Source organism: Canis lupus, chromosome 2 (genome assembly GCF_048164855.1).
Source record: "Canis lupus baileyi chromosome 2, mCanLup2.hap1, whole genome shotgun sequence".
Lineage (NCBI taxonomy): Eukaryota > Metazoa > Chordata > Mammalia > Carnivora > Canidae > Canis > Canis lupus.
The window spans coordinates 72675602-72698849 of record NC_132839.1 but is presented as its reverse complement, the minus strand read 5'-3'; the positions used below and the strand labels follow the sequence as shown (position 1 = coordinate 72698849).

Here is a 23248-nt window from a genome sequence, read left to right as displayed (position 1 = left end):
CCACCGGCTTGGACAGAGGCCCCAACCTCTCCATGAGCTTGCCAACATCCACTACCGACTAGAGATAACCATCTCAGTGAACATGAAGTTGGGAGATCTGTGGGGTTTGGTTTGCTTTTCCCTGGTGGCTGATGGTATTGAGCATCTTTTCATGTGCTTACTGGCCATTTATCTATCTTCCTTTGGAGAAATGACCATTCATTTCTTTGTCCATTTGCAACTGGGTGGTTTATTTCTTTGTTTTCAAGAGGGAAGAGTCTATATGCATTCTAGATACGAATCCCATATTAGGTATGTGGCTGCCAAATATTTTCTCCCATCTGTTGTCTTTTCACGTTCTCCTCATTCACTTTTTCGTTGCAAATGCCCCGGCACTCAGGGCGCAGCAACACATTCGTGCTGTTTCCTAAACCGAAGCAGAGAGAAGTTTGAATCCAAGCCTGCAAATATTATTGAGTGCCTTTTGAATAGAAGACAGTCTGCTTGGAGCTAGCATTTTACACTTTGAATACATTCAGAAAGGTATGCCAAAATAGCTGTATAGGAACGTGCGTCGAAGCCTTGTTCAGAAAGCAAAGAAACAATATACATTTTCGTAAAGAATCGGTGAAACATTATATTTCAGCCTCCTGCTGAAATATACAAGATTTTAAAAGGACGTGATCAGTTTATATGTATTGGCATAGAAACAACACCACGATTGTAAATTTAATGACAAAACCAAGATGTAAAAACATTCAAATAGTGCAGTTTCGTCGGTGTGTAAACATGTGTAGGCTTTCGATTGTGAAGATGTAGGGTGAAACCTGTGTTAGAGATCAGAAGAGATGGGGAGGAGGAAGGAGGATTTTTGTTGGTGTAGCTTTCTTGTACTGATAACAGAGGAAATGAGAGTGAAGAAGTATTCCTAGAACGGCCGTCCTATTCTAGGGTCAGCAATTCAGGCAGGACTGGGCTGGGGAGCCGTGCTCCACAAAGCATCAACGGGGATGACCCGCTGGTGTGGAGCTGCATGTGGGGCTCGGCTGGAAGGTCCAGGGTGGCTTTACTCACATGCACATGCCTGGTGCCTCTGCCAGATAGCAACAAGGGTTCACATTCGAGGAGCGTTAACTGGACCTTCAGAGCACTTTATAGGAAAACAATTCACAGAGTCCTCACTATAATCCTCTGCTAACTGGGTGGACACTAATATTACCGCCACTTTGCAGATGAGAAGACTGAGGCAGAAAGAGAAGTGATTTGCACAAGGGCAAGTTCTAGTGAGTGGCTGAGCCAGGGTTAGGAGCCAGGGTGTCTGGCTTGGATTCCCCAGAGGTTTCACACAGCACTTAAAAAAACTCCGCAGGGGGGGTCCTTCCTGAGGCAAGAGGCAAGAGAGCGGGCCCCACAGCTGCAGTCCAGCAGCTCATTCTTTGTGCTCAGAGCATCCTTCCTCCCCTGGTGTTGCTCAGCCAGGGATGGGGAAGGCCCCTGTTCCCCCCTGAGCACCCCCTGTGGGAAAAGGGCCCTGGAGCCAACCCCTCTGAGCCCACTCGCCTGGGGAGGCGCTGGCTGTGACCAGGGCTGTGACCGGGGGCCCAGCTTTGTCAGACACGTTGATTCTCTTTCAGCTGCATGAACTTCGGAAAAAGCAACAGGAGGCAAATTTCGCTGTGGCTCCTTTGAAGGTAAGGTCCGTGAGATCAATGTGAAATGTCTCTTTCGAACAACTAGAGCTCGCGTTTTCCCTATTCTACACGTAGTCCATCTTTATTATTTAAAAAAAAAAAAAAAAACTTGGGAAGAAGAGCAATTGCATCCCAAATTCCCATTTGAATCTAGCGTTTTCACGTATTTTCTTCCAGAGTATTACGTGTGTGTCTGAGATCCCACCACCCCTACATGTCCATGTCCTGCTTTTCCTCCCCAAGAATAGCCCAGAAGTGCCCTTGCTCTGTCAGGTCAGCTGCCCGTCCTGCCCCCTCCTTCCATCTATTGCATCTTGTATATGAACACCCTGATGGGGACGCCTGGGTGGCTCAGCGGTTGAGCATCTGCCTCCGGTTCAGGGCGTGAGCCTGGGGTCCTGGGATCAAGTCCCGCTTCCAGCTCCCTGCGGGGAGCCTGCTTCTCCCTCTGCCTGTGTCTCTGCCTCTCTCTGGGTCTCTCATAAATAAATAGATAAAATCTTTAAAAAAAAAAAACAAAACAAAACAAAGCAAAAAAAAAAAAAAAAAAAACAAAAAACCCGGGATGCACATTTTTTATTAGAAAGCTTTCCCCTACATAGCCAGAGATCTCTTTAGGCCAGACTCCCAGAAGTGGCATTACAGGCCCAAATATCCTTTGCCATTCAGACGTGTACTTTCTTTGAGATGACACATTTCACCTCAGACATGGCACCTGGATTTGGGAAGTGGACCTAGAGGGCCTGCCCTTCCTGTCCAGTCCCTCCCTGGGCAAGGTGTAGAGGGGGCCATGGGCCCCACTAACTCACTGACCTTACCCGCTCTGGGGCCTTGGTTTCCATTTGTTTTGTTTTTTGTTGTTGTTGTTTTTAAATTTTATTTATTTATTTGAGAGAGAGAGTGAGAGAGAGCACAAGCCGGGTGAGGGGTGAGGGGCTCCCCGCTGAGCAGGGAGCCCAATGCCAATTCTGGGCTCAATCCTGGGACTCTGGGATCATGACCTGAGGCGAAGGCAGGTGCTTAATGACTGGGCCATTCAGTATCCCGAGGGGCCTCAGCTTCCTTAGATGTTAAGTTAGAAGCATGAGCCCTGCGATCCCTAGAGCCCCTCTCCCGCCCAGAGTTCCCATGTCTGTCCGAGGCTCAGGTCTACGGCTGACTTGAAGCGTCAGTCATTCCCATCACAGCTTGTTCCGACACTGCATGGACATCGGCGGTGGAAACATAAACTGTAACGTCCTATGAAAACGCGAAGCTTCCAAGCTCTGCACTCTTGTTTTTGTCAATTCCTTGTACCTTTACTTAAAGGAGGACAGGACCATAATCTCCTGTAAACTACAAAGCCTGCCATATGCCAGATCCTCCACACAAATTTTGTTCTAAGGTCCACAAGCAACATGTCAGGAAGGGGGAGCATGAGCCCCACTTGACAGATGGGGAAACTGAGGCTCACGGAGGAAGTGACCTACCCATGGTCACACAGAGCTACTCGGTAGCAGAGCCATGACTTGAACCCAGCTCTGTCTGATGCCAAAGCCTCCCCTCAGCCACGCTGTCCCTCCAGGAGGTCAGGTGCATGAAGGGCCCGGTAGAGTCACCGTCACCATCAACAAGGCCTCCTTCTCTGTGGGGAGAGAACTGCCCCCCCTGTGGGGAGCTGCACATACAATGTTCAACTGATGCTGGCTGAATGCATGAGGCCCTGATGTTTTGGGGTGGTGTGATCCAAGGGACCTGGAGAGCCCCACCTAAGTGCGCTGAGAGCCCAGCCTCTGAGTCAAACCGCCCTCCTGCCCTGACTGCCTGCCAGGACTGGGCACCCAAGCACCACTGCCTAGGGGATGCTCCCCCGCCTCTGGGTTGGGCTGGGCAGGAAGCCCTGGCAGGAGGGATCCTCACCCCCTCCTCTGGTGGAGCAGAAGGGCACACCAGGAGGGAAGGGGACTCGCCCGGGGCCACCCTTGAATGATGAGAGTCTGTCACCCCCTCCCGACATGCACAGACGTGGGAGGTCATTTCATGGTGGGAGGGTTGCTCACTCATACCATTCAGGTAACAGATCCCTCCCCAGGGTCATGCTGTGCCCAGTGGTGGCACAGTGATGGTGCAGGGGTCCAGGACAGTGTCAGCTTTGACCTGAGGAGTTCTCAGGCTGTACGGGAGACAGACCCACAAATATAAAAATGATCCGTCAGGATAGAAGGAAACTGGGAGCCGGGCACAGAGGGACACCAACGCCTTTTATCCTGGTGCCCTTAACAACGTCCACTGTGCAGATGAGCAAGTGGAGGTGTAGAGGGGAGCTTGGTCACAGAGCTGGTCAGTGGTGGAGTCCACACTCTTGACCTCTGATCCTGGGCCCCGTATCCAGAGTCCCTGGGGACGTGCAGCAGTGTGGCTACTTGTTTTCTTTCTTTCTTTCTTTCTTTCTTTCTTTCTTTCTTTCTTTCTTTCTTTCTTTCTTTCTTTCTCTTTCTTTCTTTCTCTTTCTTTCTTTCTCTTTCTCTTTCTTTCTTTCTTTCTTTTTTTCTTTCTTTCTTTCCTTCTTTCCTTCTTTCTTTTCTTTCTTTCTTTGATTTTATTTATTCATTCACGAGAAACACAGAGAGGCAGAGACACAGGCTAGGGGAGAAGCAGGTTCCCTGAGAAGAGCCTGATGCGGAACTTGATCCCAGGACCCAGGATCATGACCTGAGCCAAAGGCAGATGCTCAACCACTGAGCCACCCAGGGGCCCCAGCTACTTGTTTTCTTTTTTTTTTTTTTAATTTTTATTTATTTATGATAGTCACAGAGAGAGAGAGAGAGAGGCAGAGACACAGGCAGAGGGAGAAGCAGGCTCCATGCACTGGGAGCCTGACGTGGGATTCGATCCCGGGTCTCCAGGATCGCGCCCTGGGCCAAAGGCAGGCGCTAAACCACTGCGCCACCCAGGGATCCCCCAGCTACTTGTTTTCAAAGCTGGTTCTGGCTTCTGGGTGCAGGGAGGGGGCTGAGTGAAGGCAGTGCTGGGGGACGCAGAGCAGGAACCCACTGCCCAGAGCCCCGCTCAGCCATCTAGCCCCCGAGGGTGCCCTCCATCCACGGACCCACCTGCTGTGTCTCCGCTCCCGCCCTGTCAGGCCAAGCTGGCTTCCCTGGTTCAGAAGTGCCGGGAGAGGAACCACCTGATCACACACCTACTGCAGGAACTGCGTAGACATGGGCTGGCGAATCACCTGCTCTCTGAGACGGCGCAGAGCATGGTCGATGACGTGGCACTGGCCGAGTACACGGCCACCTTCCTGGCTCCGGGGCTCCCAGAGGTAGTTTCCATGGGCTTGCGCTGTCCCTCTTCCTGGGGGAGCCGTGGGCACACGGGCTTCCTGTCCCCCTGCCTGACCTGAACTGTCCCTCCCTCCCTCTGTCCGCTGACCCCACTCAGGATATGCCCAAGACCCCTGCTCTGTGCTGGCACCGTGTCCTGGCTGGTGCAGGAAGGCGATCCGGGCGGGCATGCTTCCCCTCCAAGTGTTCACGACACAGTGCAGGACACACACACACACACACACACACACACACACTGTTAGTTCCGGGTCCTACAAGCACCGTGACATTTGTTTCACAGATGGTTCTTTCACATGTGCCTCAGGGCCTTAGCACGCACCACTTCCTCTGGCAGGATTCTTGCCTGTCCCGCAGCCTCCTACCCACACTTCTGGACACCGTTCCCATGTGACCTTGTCCAGGCAGCGTTCCCTGACTCCCAGGGACCACAGAGGTAGCACATCCTCTGTCCTCCGTGGCACGTCAGAGGGATCCTCCCCTGCTGCTGCGGGAGCTTTGTGGGCACCTCTCTGTTGGGGCCAGAGCAGCTCCGTAGCCATCTCTGTCTCCCTAGTGCCAGGCACGGAGAAGCTGTTCAGGGAATATTTGTTGAATGAATGGAATCAGGAACTAATGGCATGAGGATCTCCTCTCCTCACTGTCATCCAAAGAGGAAACAGGCCCAGAGAGGTTGGGAGGCTCACTCGAGGTCACACAGCCCCCAGGCAGTGTGGACGGTCTTGGGTACGTGTTCTCACCCCAGGTCTGGCTGTGAACAGCAGCCCCAGGGTCTATGCTCGTGGTATGAGGGTGCCTGGCTGAGGCTGCCCCCAACCCCACACACGGGGGACCAGCCAGCAATACCCCCACCAAACGCAGCTCCTGATGGTGTGAGGGCGAGATGCAGCTCCTGCTGTGGACGCAGCAGGCTGTTTTCCACATGCTCACTCGGCAGCTTAGGGCCAGCTCTGTTCCTCCGCTCCTCGGCCCTTCCCAGCCCAGCTCAGCAAGGCCGGCCTTCTGTGTCCCTTCTGTTCCCCCACAACTGTCAGAGGTCCCCTGGTCCCAGGAGGTGGAGACCTGGAGGCCAGAGGGTCTGCTCAGGGCCACATGGTGACTTGGTTCAGAGCCAGAATTTGAATCCAGAGTCCCAGACTCCCAGTCCAGTGCTCATCTCTTTGCGTGAATGGTTCACGCCTCTTCAGAGCCAGCATAGAGCTGAAGAAAGAGGTCAGCAGCTTGTTGAGGTGCTTGGCACCATGTCTGCATATCCAGGGTGTGCGATGCAGTAGGTGTCACAGGGAAGGGCCGGCGGGCTGTGTGCTGAGCGGGCATCACAGCAGGGAGAGCCCCTGCCTCCAAGGGCTGCTCTGAAACTAGAGCTGAAATGTTGGAGAGGCTGACTTACAATGACCAAATGCACAGGGACAGATGTATAAACCGGAACGCGACTTTATCAATTTCTTATGAGAACTAGAACCATGTGTGGGCTGACATATGGGATGGATGGATGAAAAACATGTCAGCACATCCTTCCCCGAAGGGTGGAGTTGTCTGGAAAGTCAAGTTCATTCATTCATGCCTTTGTTCATTTGTTAATCACTAAACATTTTGGAGGCCGAGATGAGAACGGGGAGAATTAACGGAGCCTGATTCATTCATTTCCTGTAAGGATTGCTCCTGGACCTGGATGTGCCTCCCGCTGGGCCAGTTATAAGCTTCTACTGTTTTCAGGTGGCTTTGAGCCTGCCCTGAATCTTTTTTTTTTTAAAGATTTTATTTATTTATTCATGAGAGACACAAAGACCTAGGCAGAGGGAGAAGCAGGCTCCATGCAGGGAGCCCAATGCGGGACTCGATCCTGGGACTCCAGGATCACGCCCTGGGCCGAAGGCAGGTGCTCAACCGCTGAGCCACACAGGCGTCCCTGCCCTGACTCATTTTGCATTACTTTATAATTCCGCTCTCCAGGAACACCCCCATGTTCATGATCGGGGGCGATGCCTTACTGTTCCCTGTACAGACCACAAAATCTCAGCTCTCCCATTGCATGCTACGTACTTATTGAGCACCTACGGCCATGACCCAGGCCTGGTGCCGAGCGCTGGGTAGAAAGGGTGAAGGGGACAGACCAAATGTGCAAGCCCCCACGGAGTGGATAATCACAAGTCATAGTGAGTGTCGTGAAAGAAGCAGAAACAGGAGGGAGACTGACTATGTGCATGTCTTTGGGCAAGAAGACTCTGACGTGCTCTGAGCCTCATCTGTAAAATGGGAACAGTACAGCCTACATAGCAGAGTTGACGTGAAGACCGATAATCCGCTAAGCACGCCGTACAGGGGGTCCCACAGGGTAGGAACTTGGTCCTCTTGTGGGCAGTTTTCAAGAGGGTGCGCCCTGGCATCGGGGAGCTCCACCAGTGCGTAGCTCTGTGGCCTCAGGAGGGGACACTTCCATGTACCCCTTAGAGCGCACGGGGGCTTTCCCACGTGCTTTACAGAGCTCACTCCAGAGGTCCGCTCTCGGGGAAGGTGCATCATCATCTCTTCCCCAGTTGAGAAGCCCGAGGCTCAGAAGCTACAAGTCTTGCTTGAAGACATATCTGTGAGTAGCTTTCCAGCTCGGCTTTCTCTGCGTGAAGCTGCTTGCCTGAGCCCAGCTGGGGTTTGATCCTGGCGGGGTGGCTTCTGTGCCCAGCCATTGCCATCACGGGCCTGTGGGAAGGGGGGTGTAGTGGGTGCATGTAGCCTGTTGGGAATCAGAGCAGCAGCATAGGGTCTGGCGCATCCCAGGTCCTCATTGAATCGGGCCCTCTTGCTGCCAGAAGGCCAGCCCCCAGTGGGCAGCTATAAGGCAGTGACGTGTCTAAGAAAGCAAGGGAGCTCCAGGCTGGCCAGAGGGCCGGGTGCTGAAGGGAGCAGTGGTGGGAGACTGCAGTGGATGGGAGGTCACTTGTAGTGAGTGGGGACTAGAGCTGGTGTGGGAGAGGTCATCCCTGGGCTTCGGGAAGGCAGATCCAGCAGGTGTGAGAGCCAGGCCGGGCTGTGCATAGCAGCTCTGTTAGTTCAACAGCGGATGACTTGGGCTGTGAGGACCAAGGGCCAGGCAGCCAAGCAGAGCCCCAGGGGCCAGTGTGAGGGTGGTGGCAGCTCCTCCTGCTGGCAGCTGGGCAGGAGGTGGGTTTTATGGGCTCTGACTCTCATTTCAGAGGATACAGATGGAATTCCCAATGGAGGCTTTGGACTCAGGCTTGCAGCCTGGGAGTGCTGCCCAGCTGGCTGGGGAGACACTGGTGAGCTCAGGGTGGCATGTGCCAGAGCAGAGGATACACTGTGGCTGGGCAGCGGGGGTGCCGTATGTACCAGGTGACGCCTTGCAGAAACATCCCTGGGAGGGCCTGGACCCTGGGGGCTCCGGTTGTCTGGCCCCTGCCCTTGGGAGGAGACCCACACTGACCACAGGCATCCGAGGGGTACGAGGTGTGGACTGGGCTGGGATCCAATCGGATAGTCCACCGTTCATTTATTCACTGGAAGTGGTGATGATGGTCGAGGCTCAGCCCTTCCCCTGGGCCAGCATTCTCCATGGATTAGCTCACTTCATCCCCCCAAAGCCCAAACTGAGGCTTGGAGCAGTCAAAGGGCTGGTCAGGGTCACACCTGGGGTTGGCAGGCTGGGGTGCAGGGCTATGACCATCTACACTCCCGCCTTGGAGAGGGTGCTCACGCCTGGAGCAGGTCATTCGGGTCAGTAGGTACCTTCAGGGGCCCCCTCCTGGCTGCAGACGACTGCCTTCTCGCTGTGTCCTCATGTGATGGAGAGAGAGGCCAGGTGTCTCTTGTTATAAGGGCACTAATCCCATCCTGAGGGCTCCCTCCTCATGACCTGATGCCCTCTGAATACCATCACATGGGGGTTAGGATCGCGGGATATGAATTCTGGGGAAGCCCAGACATTCAGTGCATGGCACTGAGGGACCAGGACAGACACGGGGATGGGGTGGGGACCTCCCATCTGCTGTGCTGGCGTCCACTGACCCGCTGTCCTGCCCTTGACGTCTTAGGCCTTGGACGGGCCCTGGTGTCTTTCCTGCAGCTCTGCTTAGTTCTCTGCAGCTCAGGCATCGGTTCTAAAGCAGGAGGAATTCCTGGTGGCCAGCGCGGCCAGCTTTCCCATGATCTTATAGTGGGGAACACTGGGGTCTTGGCACCTCCCTGTCTTTATCTGGAGATGGGAGCAAGGGGAGGTCTCCTTGCCAAAAAAGGCTTCCCTTCTTTGGATTCCTAAAATCTCTCAGGGGACTCTCAATTCCACACACACACCCCAAACTCGGTTTAAGTGGGTGGGGCTCAAAACACCCTCTCAGGGACCTCTCACTACCCCCACACCCCCAGTCCCAGGACACCTATTTTTTCTGGCTTCTACCAGGACCTAGGCTGTTGACATTCAGAATGTTGACATTCTGAAGCCAAGAATGAGACACTTTTCTTTGTTGTTTATACTCAGGTATTATCTCCTCCTCAGAGGCAGATGCCCAGGTGCCAAAGAAGAGGTAGAGAAGGGGTGCCAGGGCTCACCTGGGACATGGCCTTGGTTAGGGTGGTGCCATGCCCTCCCACCCAAGCCTGAACCACCTCCCCCAGGTTCTGGCCCAAGGTCAGCTCAACAAATAGAAAGTCCCATCAGAGAGTTGATGAGTTGGCCCTGCCGGGCGCCCTGCAGTTCCTGGGACTCTAAGCACATGTTTACTTGGCAGATGAAGACACCCAAGACCCTGAGGGATTGCCATCCTAAGACCATAGCACTCACCATTCACCTCCCTGTGCTCTAGGGCCAGGGACCTTGCAGTCCCTCTGTAGGGCTCTAAGTTCGAGCAAGACCTCTTCAAATGTCCAGCACAGAACTGTCACCTGCAGATGCTCACAGAGCAATGCGGTCCCTTTAAGCAGAATCCCAGTTCTGTGGTCCCAAGGGGAGGCCAGGGCTTGGGGTGCCAGCAGTGGAGAGTCCCCTGGACCACGGCCTTGGGAAGATGCAGATGCCCCAGCAAGGGAGCTGCTAATTTCTCTTCCTCTTGCCTTGCTTTTTTCTTCTTCTCTCCACCTCCTGAAAAAGGCTTGCTTTCCTCTGGGTATTGTCAACGACGTCTATATATGGGCCTTCAGAAATAGAATCTCATCTTAAAAAGAAGCAGAGAGACTGACTCGGAGCCCTAAACTCCCCTAATTCATTAAAATCAACGACCCCAAACCTGGGCCTCCAAGGATCCAGGCAATTATTTTCTATTTAGCTTTTGCCTTTTACGAAGTTTAGAATATTCTCCCACCCAAAAGTTTACATGAAGAGAGAGGTGGGGTGGGGGTGACAGTGTGGGCAGAGAATGTAGGGTGAATCTTTGTCTGTTACCCTGTGTGGAGCGTCCAGTAGGCATCCATTCTCATTGTATCCCGACAAAACCATGTCAGGAACAGACTAGTATGCCCATTCTACAGATGGACAGGACAGGGCTCAGGGAGTTCCACTAACTTGGCCACGACCTTGGAATCAGGAAGTGGCAGGATTCAGCCTGCAAGCGCCTGGCTCTGAGCCCCTCCAGGCTGGTATGATAAATGAGGAGCAGAAAGCAGAGGAGGATCTCTAGAACCTCGATCACGTGCCGAATGCAGTGCCACCTGGAAGCCAGTCGAATGGATCCGAGGCTGCTCTGGATAGGAAGGTCAAGGAAACCTCGTTCTCATGTTAAAGGAGTCTGCATCGAATGAGACTAACTCTAAGCCGGGTGCATTTGGAGCACTGGCAGGGAGCAGAGAGGAGGGATTTGATGGGGACTAGGCTTCCTGCAGGAGGAGGCATACACACCAGGCCTGGAAGGATATAGGGGGGTAGTAATAGCTGGAAGGACAGAGCGAAGGTGCCCTAGGCCTGGAGACCTCCAGGAGGGAGGACACGGGGGTGTGAATGGTGACGGTACTAGAATGCACGCATCGTCCGGGGGGATATAAGTGCAGCAGGCTAAGAGCTTGGTGGAGAAGAGGCAGTGAGCCTAGTGCCAAAGGCTCCAGTAAGAGTGGTGTGGATTGCGGTCAGGCCATAATCGGTGCCCCTGTGCATTAGCCCTGGATTCGTCAATCCATTTTAGAGGGGACAAATGGCCCAGATGTCACAGCACAGCATGGAGGAGCTATGTGAGAGGCAGGTGGCTGAACTCTCCCCGGTGAAGTCAGGGAAGACCTCATCCAGGAGGGGACATCTGAATTAGGTCATGACATACACCTGGAAGTTCATCAAAGAAAGAGAGAGAGCGTGTGTCGGGGCCTTCAGGCAGGGGCCAGCTGATGCCAATACTTGTGCACACGGTGCTGGGGGAGGGAGGTATCCCAGCGATACCGCACACAGAGCCCCTGCCCCACCGGAATCTTCCATGAGGAAGTGAGGTCTGGGCTGCTGGGCTGGAATCTGACCTGCTTTGAAGGTCAGCACTGCTCTTATTGAACCGACTGGGGGCTGCCAGTCTGAGCAGCTGAGGTGCCATTGCCACACCACCTCTTGCGGACCCTGTGCAGTCATGGGATCCAGGAGAATACCCACCCAGCAGATGGGGTGGTGCGGGGGACTCGGCTCCCAGCATGACCCAAATTACCGGGTGATGAGCCAGGGACCCCAGGCACAGCTCAGCAATTGGCTCTTGCAAGGTGTCAGCAGGACCTCCTTGGAGAAAGACTATTCCCCCTGGAAACCCTGCCATCCAGCTGCCCTCAATTTTTCCACTTTTAACAGCAGTTTCTAAAACACATTAATCACAAGCTCAGTTTGGAGATTTAATTTGGGAAAAGGAAATGCAATCGTTTTCTTCACCTGTATTCCCTAAGAGCAAAGCCTCCTCCTTGGTGGGTCGTGGGCAGAGGAGGGATGGGTGGATTGACCAGAGAATGTGCTGTCTGCAGGGAGGGGCGGGGGGCCTGCTTCATTCCAATCGCAGCCACCTGCGTGAGGCTTTTACTCCTGGGCCATGCAGAATAAGTGCTGAGGTGTCTTTTCTTCCAGACCAGCCACCACCTGGATGTCGAGTCTGAGAAGGCAGGAGTCGTAGGAGGTCAGTGCAATATTCAATTAGGAATATCTGTGTAGGGCAGCCCGGGTGGCTCAACAGTTTAGCGCCACCTTCAGCCCAGGGCCTAATCCTGGAGACCCGGGATCAAGTCCCACATCAGTCTCCCTGCACGGAGCCTGCTTCTCCCTCTGCCTGTGTCTCTGCCTCTCTCTCTCTCTCTCTCTCTCTCTGTCTTTCATGAATAAATAAATAAAATATTTTTAAAAATAAAATAAAGGAATATCTGTGTGCTCAGACACGGTCCAAACCAGCAGGACGACCTGACAGGTGGGCCAGGGTCAAGCGCAGGCTGTGAGGAATGGGACCCCGCTTTCTCCCCCCACCCCCTGCCTTCTCGCTTCCCAGCATAAGCAGAACACAGTAGGAAAACTACTGTCTTTGCAGAAGCAGCTGAACTCCTCAGCCCTGTGGTTTTACTCCTGGAAATTCATCCTAAGTAAATAATTCTCTGTGTGGAGAAGTTCAATGGACTTGCCAGGGCATTTCTAATAATGAAAAACTGGTGGTGGGGGCTGAAAGTGAGGGTGCGTACCTCCAACATTGTTAAATAACCCATAGATTCGATGAGATGTTGGTCACTAGAATCATGCTGCTAAGCACCATGTGAAACCATAGGAATGATGATATTCTCTTAAGTTCTGAAAAGATAGGGAATGGAATGTGTGGGCTGATTATAGTGATAAAGCTATATAAGCACATCTGGGTGATTGACAGCTCACTCTAGCAGGTAAACTCAGGTTCTTCCAGTGGTTACTTAGAAAGATGGTAATAGGGGGTGATGGCTTTTGCTCTGTTATTTTTATTATAAAAAAGGAAATGAAGATGCACCCAGGAGGGCAGAATTTTCACGGTGAAGTGCAGCAGGCTCTCAGTGTGGGGGAAGGGAGGCTTCTAAGGATCCTTTAGGGTTATGTTCATATCAGGGGCTCAATAGAAACATGGAGAATGCATGGGGGTGTTGCTTTTAGGTGACCGAACTGTTCTTGAGATCTGCTCATCCAACAATTCTTTTTTTTTTTTTTAAGAAGATTTTATTTATTTATTCATGAGAAACACAGGGGCAGAGACATAGGCAGAGGGAGAAGCAGGCTCCCCTCGGGGAGCCCGATGCGGGACTTGATCCCCAGACCCCGGGATCATGCCCTGAGCCAAAGGCAGATGCTCCACTGCTGAGCCACCCAGGGGTCCCTCATCTAGCAATCCTTATTACAGGATTCTGTACTTACCAGCTGTGTAATCTTGGATGAGTTAATTAACCTCTCTGAGCCCCAGAGTCTTATCTTCTAAAGGAGGCTGAGAGGACCTTTCTCAGGAGTGTCTAGTGCCTGACCCCAAAAGAGAAATCTTTCCTCTGTCTTTATCTGGTCAGGCTGGGCCTGTCCTCCTGTACGTTCCTCTCCTCTCCTTGCAGTCTGAGTTGGCATCTGCTTTCACGGTTGGAAGGTTATAAATTCCACTTGGTCCTGCGTATGCCACTGATTTGTACAAGTGTCCTTCCTTCTCTGGGCTCAGCTTCCTCAACTTTAAAGGAAGGAAATGCTAGACTGATTGAGTTGCTTGTTCAGTCAATATTTCTGGAAGGCTGCCATGTACCAGAGCTGAGGTAGGTGTTGCAGGGTTTGCAAAAATGGGTCGGATTTTGCAGATGTGGTGGTCCCCGTGTTGAATGAGCTGGCAGCTGGTGAGGGAAAGCTAAGGCAGACAGGCAGTTTTCTAGGATACTCACGACAATGATGGGACCATCAAGGATTTGAGGGCACCTGAGAGGGACTCCATCAGGGGACATGGGGATCTTGGAATGGCAGAGACTGGTAAAGGTTATTCTAAGGCTCTGTTTTGATTTTTGGAATAGATTTCTGGGTTGAGGCCTGACTGAGAATACTCTTTTCTAGCTCAGAAATCCCTCCTGAATCTCAAAACGGACAGTGTCAGCATCCAAAGACCTTTGCATTCAGAATCCCGGCCTGTTCCTGAGGCTGAGTGGCCAGCACAGATGGCTCGACTGGATTCTCCGAAGGTGAGAAGACATCAGTCATCTAATTTCTTAGATGTTTTTTTCATTAAAAGCATGACACACATGTGGGAAAAGACACCACTTGTAAGTGTACAGATCAATGAATTATCATGGAATGATACCCAAAAAGTTGTCACCAGGTTGAGAACTGGAAAATACCCAGCCCTACAGAAACCTCTCCTAGTCTCTGTCTATTATCTATTTTTTAATTTGTATATTTGGTCAAGTCCTGTGTTCTGTGTCTGGTTATTTTTCATTGAGTGCTGGACATCACATGTGAAAACCTACAGACATAATTTGAGGTTCTTCATCCAGAGAGGGCTTCCTTTTGCTTATGACAAGGAGCAAGGCCAGGGCAGACCATTCCTTACATCATACCTGGTTCAGAGATGAGTTTCAGTATTTGTGAGGTCTGCTTTCTTTCCTGTTTGCTCTGTTTTATAAAAATATTTTATTTATTTTTAAGAGAGAGCGAGCAAGCGAGCATGATCCAGGGAGGGGCAGAGGGAGAGGGAGAAGCTGACTCCCCGCTGAGCAGGGAGCCTGATGCAGGACTTGATCCCAGGACCATTGGATCATAACCTGAGCTGAAGGCAGTTGCTTAACCAACTGAGCCACTCAGGCATCCCTTCCTGTTCACTCTTACTCACGGGCATAGCCTTTAGGGGTCTCGACCAGAAGCCTATAGTGTTTATCAGTGTCTTCCGTCCTTGGCCCTTGTCAATCCATGAGTCTCTCAAAAGCTCTGCTTATCCTTCCACCCCTCCACTGCCACCTGCCCTGCCCTCACCTGGAGGGAAATACAGCTTCCATGGCTGCGCCAACTACTCCCGGCATGTCTCCTGTTTCCAGTTTTAGTACCTCAGATCCTGACCATCTTGGAGGCTCTTGGATGGTTTAAATAGACACTGTGTTCTATTCCGTCCTGCTTTTCTAGTACTTACTGGAGGTTTGGTCCAAAACATCCTAATCAGTTGGAGCCAGAGCAGCCCTTTCTTTTCCCAGAGAAAACCCATTAGACCCAGGAGAAGTAGAGCCTGAGAGGCCTAAGTTCAAGTTCCAGCTGTGATTCTGTGTGATGTTCGGCAGATTATTTAACGTGTCTATGTCTCCACCTCTTCATCTGTAACATAGGATAATAGCGCCTGCGGCTAGTAGGAGCGCAAAACCAGGGAAGCCGGGCTGAATATGTGTCTGGACAAGAGGGATGCTCAGGAGGCAACTGATCTTATTCTTAGCATTTTATCTCAGCCTGTAGTTGGTTTCTTTCTACCTATTATTCCTGTGGCTTCTCTCCTGTCTCCATGGTTATATAAAATTTTTTATCTAAAGCTTGGAGACAGGGGCACCTGGGTGGCTCAGTCAGTTAAACATTTGCCTTCAGCTCAGGTCGTGATCCTGGGGTCCTGGGATCAAGTCCTCATCAGGCTCCCTGCTCAGCTGGGAGTCTGCTTCTTCCTCTCCCTCTTCTCCTCCCCCACCCCACTTGTGCTTTCTCTCTCCCTCAAATAAATAAATAAAATCTTTTAAAAATATATAAATAAAACCCAGAGATAATATTTCCCTCTTGGAATTGTTGGGGCTGTTTCACAAAATCATACACGTAAGGTACTTTCTATTCTACTGAGTACAAGAGAGGTGTTCAATAAATGCTAGCTGTTGCTACTGACCTTCTTAAACCTTTTTTTTTTTTTTGTCTTGACTGATGACTTTCATTTTACATTCCTCGTCTACAGGTTTATTCCCTAGCAAGGAGAACTTTCTTCCAGCTCTGGTCTTTATCTAGTAAAATTCCCTCTGACTTTTGATCTTTGGCCTGGCTTATCACAAGCAGGCGGGAGGCATCCTAGACAAAGAGAGTGATGCCTGTAGAGACAGAGGGGTGAGTGCTCCCCCAGGGTTGGGGAACCACAGGCAGTTGAACGTGACTGTGGCACAAAGTTAGAAGGTGTAGTGTGGAGTCTAGGGGATCCCAGTGATGATGTGGATGAGAACAATGGGAAAAGAAAACCCCCACTCCTGCTTCTTCGATGCTTGCTTGCTATGTGCAATACACTGACTTTCCCATTCTCACGAGGGGCCTTCAAAGTAGGTATCAGCATTAGCTCCTTTCCTATGAGAAAAGGTGAGGAGCAGAGGAGGTAAACCACCAGCTCCGGGTCATACAGTTAGTAAGCGGCAGAGCTAGGGTCCACCCCAGGCAGCCTGGCTCTGGAGCTGCGGCGGTGGCAGCTCAGTGGCCAGGTCATGCAAGGCCTTCACCGGAGGAATGGGAGCAGTCCCTCCTGCCTCCTGTGCAGCCCAGTCTGGAGCTCAGTGTGAGGAAAAACCCCTCAGAGGTGTCATGTAGGTGGTGCTGGCCAGAAACCGAGAGTAACCCTCTTGAGGGGGTGGTTAGAACAGAAATGGAATGAATGAATGAACTAAAAGAGCACCTTCACACTCCTAGGGCTCTGAATTTCTCGATTGTTCTTTAACTTTCCAAATCATGGCCACACATGTAGAATGCCACTGGATCAAAACCCTTCCTCAAGTGGATGTAATTTCAAGTCCACAGGATGTCTTGCACCTCTGCAGCAAGATGATAGAATGTCACTGTCGATATCTCTGTTCCCAGGCTTTACCCAGCACCTGGCGGAGGGAGGCCTTCATGAATAATTAGGGGGGGCTGGTGAGCTCTTTCTCTAGAGGGTCACATGGCACCTCATTCCCAGCCCCCAGCACTGCACCGTCACACCCCTGCCCAGTCTTGGTCCAGCTCTGTTGTAAAGGACATCAAGGAACAGAGCCCTCTGCCTTGCGGAAAAACAGATTGCAAGCCGTCGATCCTGGCTGGCTCAGGGTAAGGGATTCCTGGGGTGAAATGAGTTTGTTCGATAACTGCTCCAGGGGATCAGTGACCTATCAGCAAAATGAGGTCCTTTTTGAAGGATAGTAACAAAATTTGTCATATGTTACAATTCTATTATTTTATGGTTGAGCTTAGAGAGAAAACAAAGCAGGGGGAAGCCTAAAAATACACAAAAATATCCTGAGAAGGCTGGTAAATCTTCAGTGATCGAAGAAATATTTGTCCCTATGTCACATCACCTTGATCATGTCACTCTGTCACAGAAGACCCTTCATCTGTCCTGTTTTAACAGCCGACTGTAGTAGTGAACAGGGCAGGCTCAAGGGTCATGCGGCCTGGGCTTGAATCTTGACTTTGCTTCCTATTAGCTGTGTGGCCATCAGCAAGTCACTTAACCTCTCTGAGCCTCCTTCTTCATCTGTGTAATGAGATAATAATATTGTTGCCTCTTTGGGTTACAGACTGAATGAATCAATGTGTATAAATTGCTTAGCGTGATACCTGGCACAGCAGAGAGGCTCAATAAATGTCCACTGTCGCTGTAGGTTGAACCGTATGAAATATTCTACTCCCCCTTCCTACAAAGTCTGTGCTTTCATAGGGTTTAAACTATTATTGTCAATATGACAAGTCCAGATTCCTTAAGTCGCTGTTTGCATTCTATGTGTGCATTTCTCTACCTTCAGCTTTTAACGCCTCAGAATCCTGCTCCTTCCCAAAAAGTCTGGCTCAGACACTGCCTCCCCCAGGAAGCCTTCCTGCTCATGAGTGTGCTGTGGGTACTTCCCTCTTGGGTGCTCCCCTGGCAGCTGTGTGGGCCTCTCTTCCAGCTCCATCTCTGCGGTGGGACCTGCATGTGTGTCTGCCTGCCTGTGCTGCTGGGTGGGGAGCACCCCGGGGGAGGGGCTGGTCTAGGCGGGGCACACAGGGCAGTGCTCGGTGACCGTCCCCGCCTTTCCTGTCTTGCTCTGCCTTTCTCAGCCATCCTCCTTGGGTGGTGCTGAGAGGGCAGTGAGCGTGCATTATTGCCCCTGGGGTCACTGGAGAAGCTTGCTCCACCTGACTCTGTCTGACTGGTGAAGCACAGACCCGCTAGTCACCCTCCCAGAGGACTGAGCAGGGACGTAAGTGGGACTCACACTGCTGAGCACAATGGTCCTCCCTCCCTGTCATTTGTAGGGAAGGTGCATGCTAAATGCGGGATGCTGGGCGAGGAGGGCTGGCACCATACAGTAGCCCCTGGTGGAGCTCCAGAAAGGGGTTTTGAGGTCGGGTGGGCTTGGGTTTGGGCATCGAGCTGGTCGCTTCAGAGCTACATAGATTTAAGTAAGCTGTTTAGAGTCTGCGAAACAGTCTCCGGGTTGCTCATCCGTCGTGCGGGCCTGATGACCACCTGGTGGGAGGATTCCGTGGAGACAGGTCAACCAGCTCGTTGACAAGAGCCATGGGCAGTGCTGGGCATGAGGTCGGCGTCCAGTTAACACCGATTTCCTTTTGATGGGATGGTCACCATCTCTCAACCCTGCGAACAAGAAACTGTCGAGCGGACACTTGCTCTATAGGGACACCCATCAGCAATTATCTTGGCAGACACTTACTGGATGATGTGGTGGGAGCCGCCCCCATCCCCAGCTCCCCACCCGTGGCACCACGATGACGTTGTACGCCTCATTGAAGTGTAATAGAAGGAACTGAGCAATGAAGGAGGAGCCCTGGCGTGGGGTACGGGAAGTGCTCAATAAGTGTTCCTTATCATTGCCGTCTCCTCCCTGGATAAATGTGGGATCGGGGGGCTTTTATGAACAAATAGAAGCAAAGACCATTTGATTCTGCTCTTGCCTCCAGCTTCCCCTGCCCTCAGGGCTGACGCCTGCTCCTGGAGCGTGCCCGGCTACCGCCACCGTGGAGACAGCACTCTCTGCACAATCCTGGCGAGAAGAAGGCGGACCATCCTGTCCCATCCTCCTCCGAGCTGATGGCCTCCCGCCACCCCCTGAGCTCCTGAGTCCTGCGAGGATCCTGGCTCTCCACAAAGAGCTTAGACAAAGCATTTGCAGCAATTCGCAGGTCAATAAATCACCGCTGGAGTTATAAATTTAATGGAACCACTCACGCTCTGGGGCCATTTCATAGACTCCATAAATATTTGAAGCAGAACCTTCAGACACTGCTTTAAGAAATTGGTAGCAATCAAAGCCCTCATTCAGTGGCAAGTGGTTTTGCCTCTGGCTCAGAGCTCTGTGTTGGTTGTCAGAGCTTGGGAGAAATACTGGACTCTGCTTGCACATTCTGAGGGCTTTGGCTTTGGCTAATGTCAAGGCAGCAAAGAGAATACTTACTGTACCAAAACCTATTGAGTGATGGGTCCAATGGTTCTCAGCTGGGCATGATTTTTCCTAACCAGGGAGAAATTTGGCAATGTCCAGAGACATTTTTGTCATCACAATGAGGTAGTGCTCCTGGCTTCTAATGGGTAGGGGCCAGGGATGCTGTTAAACATGTCACAATGCACAAGACAGCATTCTACAACAAAGATTATCCAGCCTCAAATGCCAACAGCGCAGGGGTTGGGGAAGCCCCACACTGGTCTGATAGCTCCTAACATGGTCAGCCATAGAGACCCGTTTTGTTATGCTCCTGGCCTCAGGGCTCTTCCCCATGTTTTAAAAGATTTTTGTCTACTACATGAAATGCTTGACTTAAGTAATTATATATTTTACATTTTAAAACATTACAACCAATCAGAACTTTCTAATAAGCCCATTCCTTCAACTTACACTTGCTGACATGCAATGAATGCCAGGAAATACAATGTGAGGGTGAGGGAGGTGAGCCAGCTTTGGTTCTCACCCCAGGAGCTCACATGGCAACGGGGGACACCTGGATGAACTGAGCACTGTGCAGCCCATGGTTAAGTGTGCCATGAGATGCAAGATGAAGGGAAGGGCTCCTTCTGGAGAATGGATGTCATTCAGGAGGGAAGGGCTGAGCAGAGCCCCTAAACCCAGTGAAGTGTACAGCTGGGTGAGGTGGGTAAGGGTGTTACAGTCAATGGGAACAGCAGGTGCAAGTCTTTAAGGCATGAAACTGAACTTTGGATGTGTCACCGAAGGAGAAGTGTGCAAAGCAGCTCCTTGCCAAGCCAGCTGCAAGGGGTTACCGCCTCATCTCGTCCAGCACCTCTCCCTTTCCCCCGAGAACAGGACCCATGCCCTGACCCAGGCATAGGACTCAGGGGTAGAAGGAAAATGCATCCATCCTGAGGGCAGTCTACCCAACAAGAGAATCAAGGGAGCTTGAAATACATATGCCCAGATCGTGTCCCCGGGTTCACCAGTCAGAGACTTCGTTTCTGTCTTTAGAAAGAGCTGGTGAGAGTTTGAGGGAAAGGTCTGGATTACCTTTCCAGGGCTGGAGCTGGAGCTTCCTGGAAGCTCTTGTCACTTAGGGACAAGGAAGTTCCAGGGCAAGAAACCTAGGGCACCCGGGGCAGCAGTCAAAGCCCGCAGATTTTATTTTAATGTAGTTTAACTCTGAGGTTGAAAAGTGCAGAGAGTTCCCATACACCCCTTCACCTAGCTTCCCATAATGTTGACATCTTATATACCTAATCACATTGCAGTGACAGAAACAAATGGACTTATTTTGAGGGACGCTGGAGGTGTGGGCACTGATTTGTAAGAAAAGCAGGGCTATCAGGCAAGTGTTGGTACACTGAGCTGCTACCATCTTGATTAGCCCAAGGGGCTGTGCGATGGGTCATCACACCATCCATTTGTTCAGTTAGCATCCAGTGGTAACGGTCCCGTGCGGGCCAGGTCCTCGGCGAGGCGCTGGGAAGCAGGAACAGAGAACATGTGGTCAGTGTCTAACCTCCGGGACCTCCTGGCAGCTCTGTGGCCCCAACATCAGCGCTCAAGGAACCCCAGTGTTGGAAAACACTATTGTAAGATCACTGCGAGTCAAACCCCCCCCCCCCCACCCCCTGGGGATCTCCAGCAGCACGGCGTCCTGCAGAGCTGGTCGCTAACAGTGTGTCACCTCCTCCTTTGGCACTTTTCCCACCTTTATTTTGGGCCAAGGCCACCATCAGCTCGGAGCTTTGGGAATATGATGAAGAGAGTTTACACCCAGGGGAAGCCAGGACACAGCCAGCTGCACCGCACTGCCCAGCCGCCAGATGCCTGGAGGCCGTGCCTGGTCTCCAGGATGCTCCCACCAGGTCCGGGTGCTCTGCGTTCTATCACTGGAGAGCTCCCCTTCCTCCCCCACCTTCTGCTCATATTCGGGGCCTCGGTGGAAGAGGTAGCTGGGGAAGTCCATTACGGGAAGCCAAGGCAACCTTTGCAGCATACATGGTGATGCTGTCATAAATCATGTTCTGAAGCCAGAAACCACTTCTTAACCCAGCCACGAGTTCCTGCCTGGGGCTGGCACTTCTGGGCACCTCAAGCTTAGTCGTTGCTTTGTGCTGTGATTCCTTGATGGCGCTTTTGTGTTGGCAGATGGAGGACTCTGGCATTTTCTTCACCTCAACCATAGACCCCAGCCTTTGGACAGGGCTGCCCCCCTATTCCGGGTGGCCCCAATGTGTCCAGGGCCTAGTCTGGTCAGTCCCCCTGGGCGTGGAGGCTGTACCTGCTCGGGTGACTGAGCGGGGTCAGACAGGAACTCGGCATGCAGGAGCTGGTGTCATCCCGGGAACACCACTGTGAGTGGCCTGAGGCCTCTGGGGAGCAGCCGGATGGATCAGCCCAGGCTGCCGAGACAGAAAACCATTTGTCAGATGGGCTGTCAGCAAGCAACAACGGTGGCCTTCTATGGATCGCCTGGCGAGGCTCTGCTGAGGGGAAGCCCCGAACCCAAGCAAGGTAATGCACACCCCCCGCCCCTCACTACTGCAAAAGGGCCCCACCTGGGGCTTTTAAGCAAATCAGATGAGAGGGTTGGCCTGGCCCGTGGCCAAGCAGCAGGAAATGTTAAGTGCAGTGTGTCTCCCCGCTGCCTGATTCATTGTCCTGCTCTCCTGGGAGGCATTTTGCTCGAGTGGCAGAGGTTCTGCTCAGCAGATACTTCCCTGGGCAACTGCTGGGGCAGGGGGTTCTCATTCCAGGTTCCCATGCTCCAGGCTCCTGGTGGACAGATGTGCATGATGCCATGGGCCAGGTGCCGTGGGGGGAACACAGGGTCCTGGGGCACAAAGCTGTGGCTAACCAGCCAACAGTCAGTGAGGACTTCCTGGAGGAAGTGTCAACTACGATGGGTCCTGGAGATGAGCAGCCATCAGCCAGGGAGGAAGGACAGGCAGACCAGGACAACCACTTGTGCAAAGGTCTGGGGTGGGATCAGGGGTGGGAAACAGGGTGGGCATACTTGTGTTTCTGTAATCCTGGGCTGGAAGGTGCTGGAAAGAAGGTGCTGCCTTTTTTGCTATCCTATTGTGACTTCTTGTTTACTTATACTTGTTAGTATGAGTAAGACGTTTTCATTCTTCAAAATTTGGAAGGCACAGAAGTGTGTGCACAGTGCAAGTTTCTTCCTTTCCCCAGTTCCCTTCTGCACAAATAGGCCCCAGTTTTTTCTGAATGCTTCCAGAGATGCTGATGGATTGTCCGCGGTAGCACACAGGCGGCCGCATAGATGCCCTGACGGAGGCACGCTGCACTGTTCTGCACCCTGGCTTTTTCATTTAATATAGCTTGGTGATCATCCTGCATCAGAGCATGTATTTCTCATTTTTTTAAAACAGTTGAGTTTCTGTTGCAGTTGTTTTCTGCCGTCTGGATCCTACCAGTTCTCTTGATGGGCATTTGAATTGTTTCTGATCTTTTGTTTCATGACCCGTGTAGTCATGAAAATGCTCGTACATGTACCTCTTTGCACATGTGTGAGTATATCTGAGGGTAAATTCCTGGAGAAGGAGTTGCTGCCTCGAAGCAGAGAAGGATCAGTCCCTTTGAGAGCCCCAGCCAGCCCTACTCCCCGCCTTACCTGGAGGCCCCACTTGCAATGCTGGGGCATCCTGGTTGCGCACAGCCCTGTGATCACTCTGAGATGTGTCCTTTCAACTCGGCATCTACCTTGGAGCCCCAGATGTGCCAGGCGATATGTTGGAGATGGTGAACCAGACCAAGGGGGGACCCTGCCCTCCCTGGGGAACTCTGGAGTGGGGAGATGAGAGTTTGTAAGCAGGTGCTTGCTTCCCAACCCCAGTGAGGGACTGGTCCAGGTTTCCATCTCACAGACGCCCACAGCCTGGCTGGGATGTGACGTGTGGCATGAGTGACCTCAGTGCA

At 52.1% G+C, this 23248-nt stretch overlaps 1 protein-coding gene and 1 long non-coding RNA gene across 8 annotated transcripts in view; one reads left to right on the top strand and one right to left on the bottom strand.

Annotated features, from left to right (window-relative positions):
* Window positions 1-23248, top strand: part of C2H4orf50 (chromosome 2 C4orf50 homolog) — a 113684-nt gene that overhangs the window by 34960 nt on the left and 55476 nt on the right. For 5 of the 7 annotated variants that reach the window (XM_072806565.1, XM_072806577.1, XM_072806555.1 and 2 more), the window contains 5 exons: window positions 1614-1670; window positions 4792-4974; window positions 12021-12069; window positions 13980-14104; window positions 18798-21823. In XM_072806565.1, coding sequence (XP_072662666.1) covers window positions 1614-1670; window positions 4792-4974; window positions 12021-12069; window positions 13980-14104; window positions 18798-19046 — 663 coding nt within the window. In that variant the 3' untranslated portion in view covers window positions 19047-21823. Of the gene's footprint in view, window positions 1-1613; window positions 1671-4791; window positions 4975-12020; window positions 12070-13979; window positions 14105-18797; window positions 21824-23248 lie in introns of those variants that run through there. The other 2 variants (XM_072806568.1, XM_072806583.1) reach the window with 2 other exon arrangements.
* Window positions 11787-19408, bottom strand: LOC140621514 (uncharacterized). Its single transcript, XR_012021257.1, has 3 exons — window positions 19292-19408; window positions 12620-12725; window positions 11787-12045 (listed from the first exon to the last, which is right to left on the bottom strand). It is a non-coding gene; the product is annotated as an uncharacterized lncRNA (long non-coding RNA).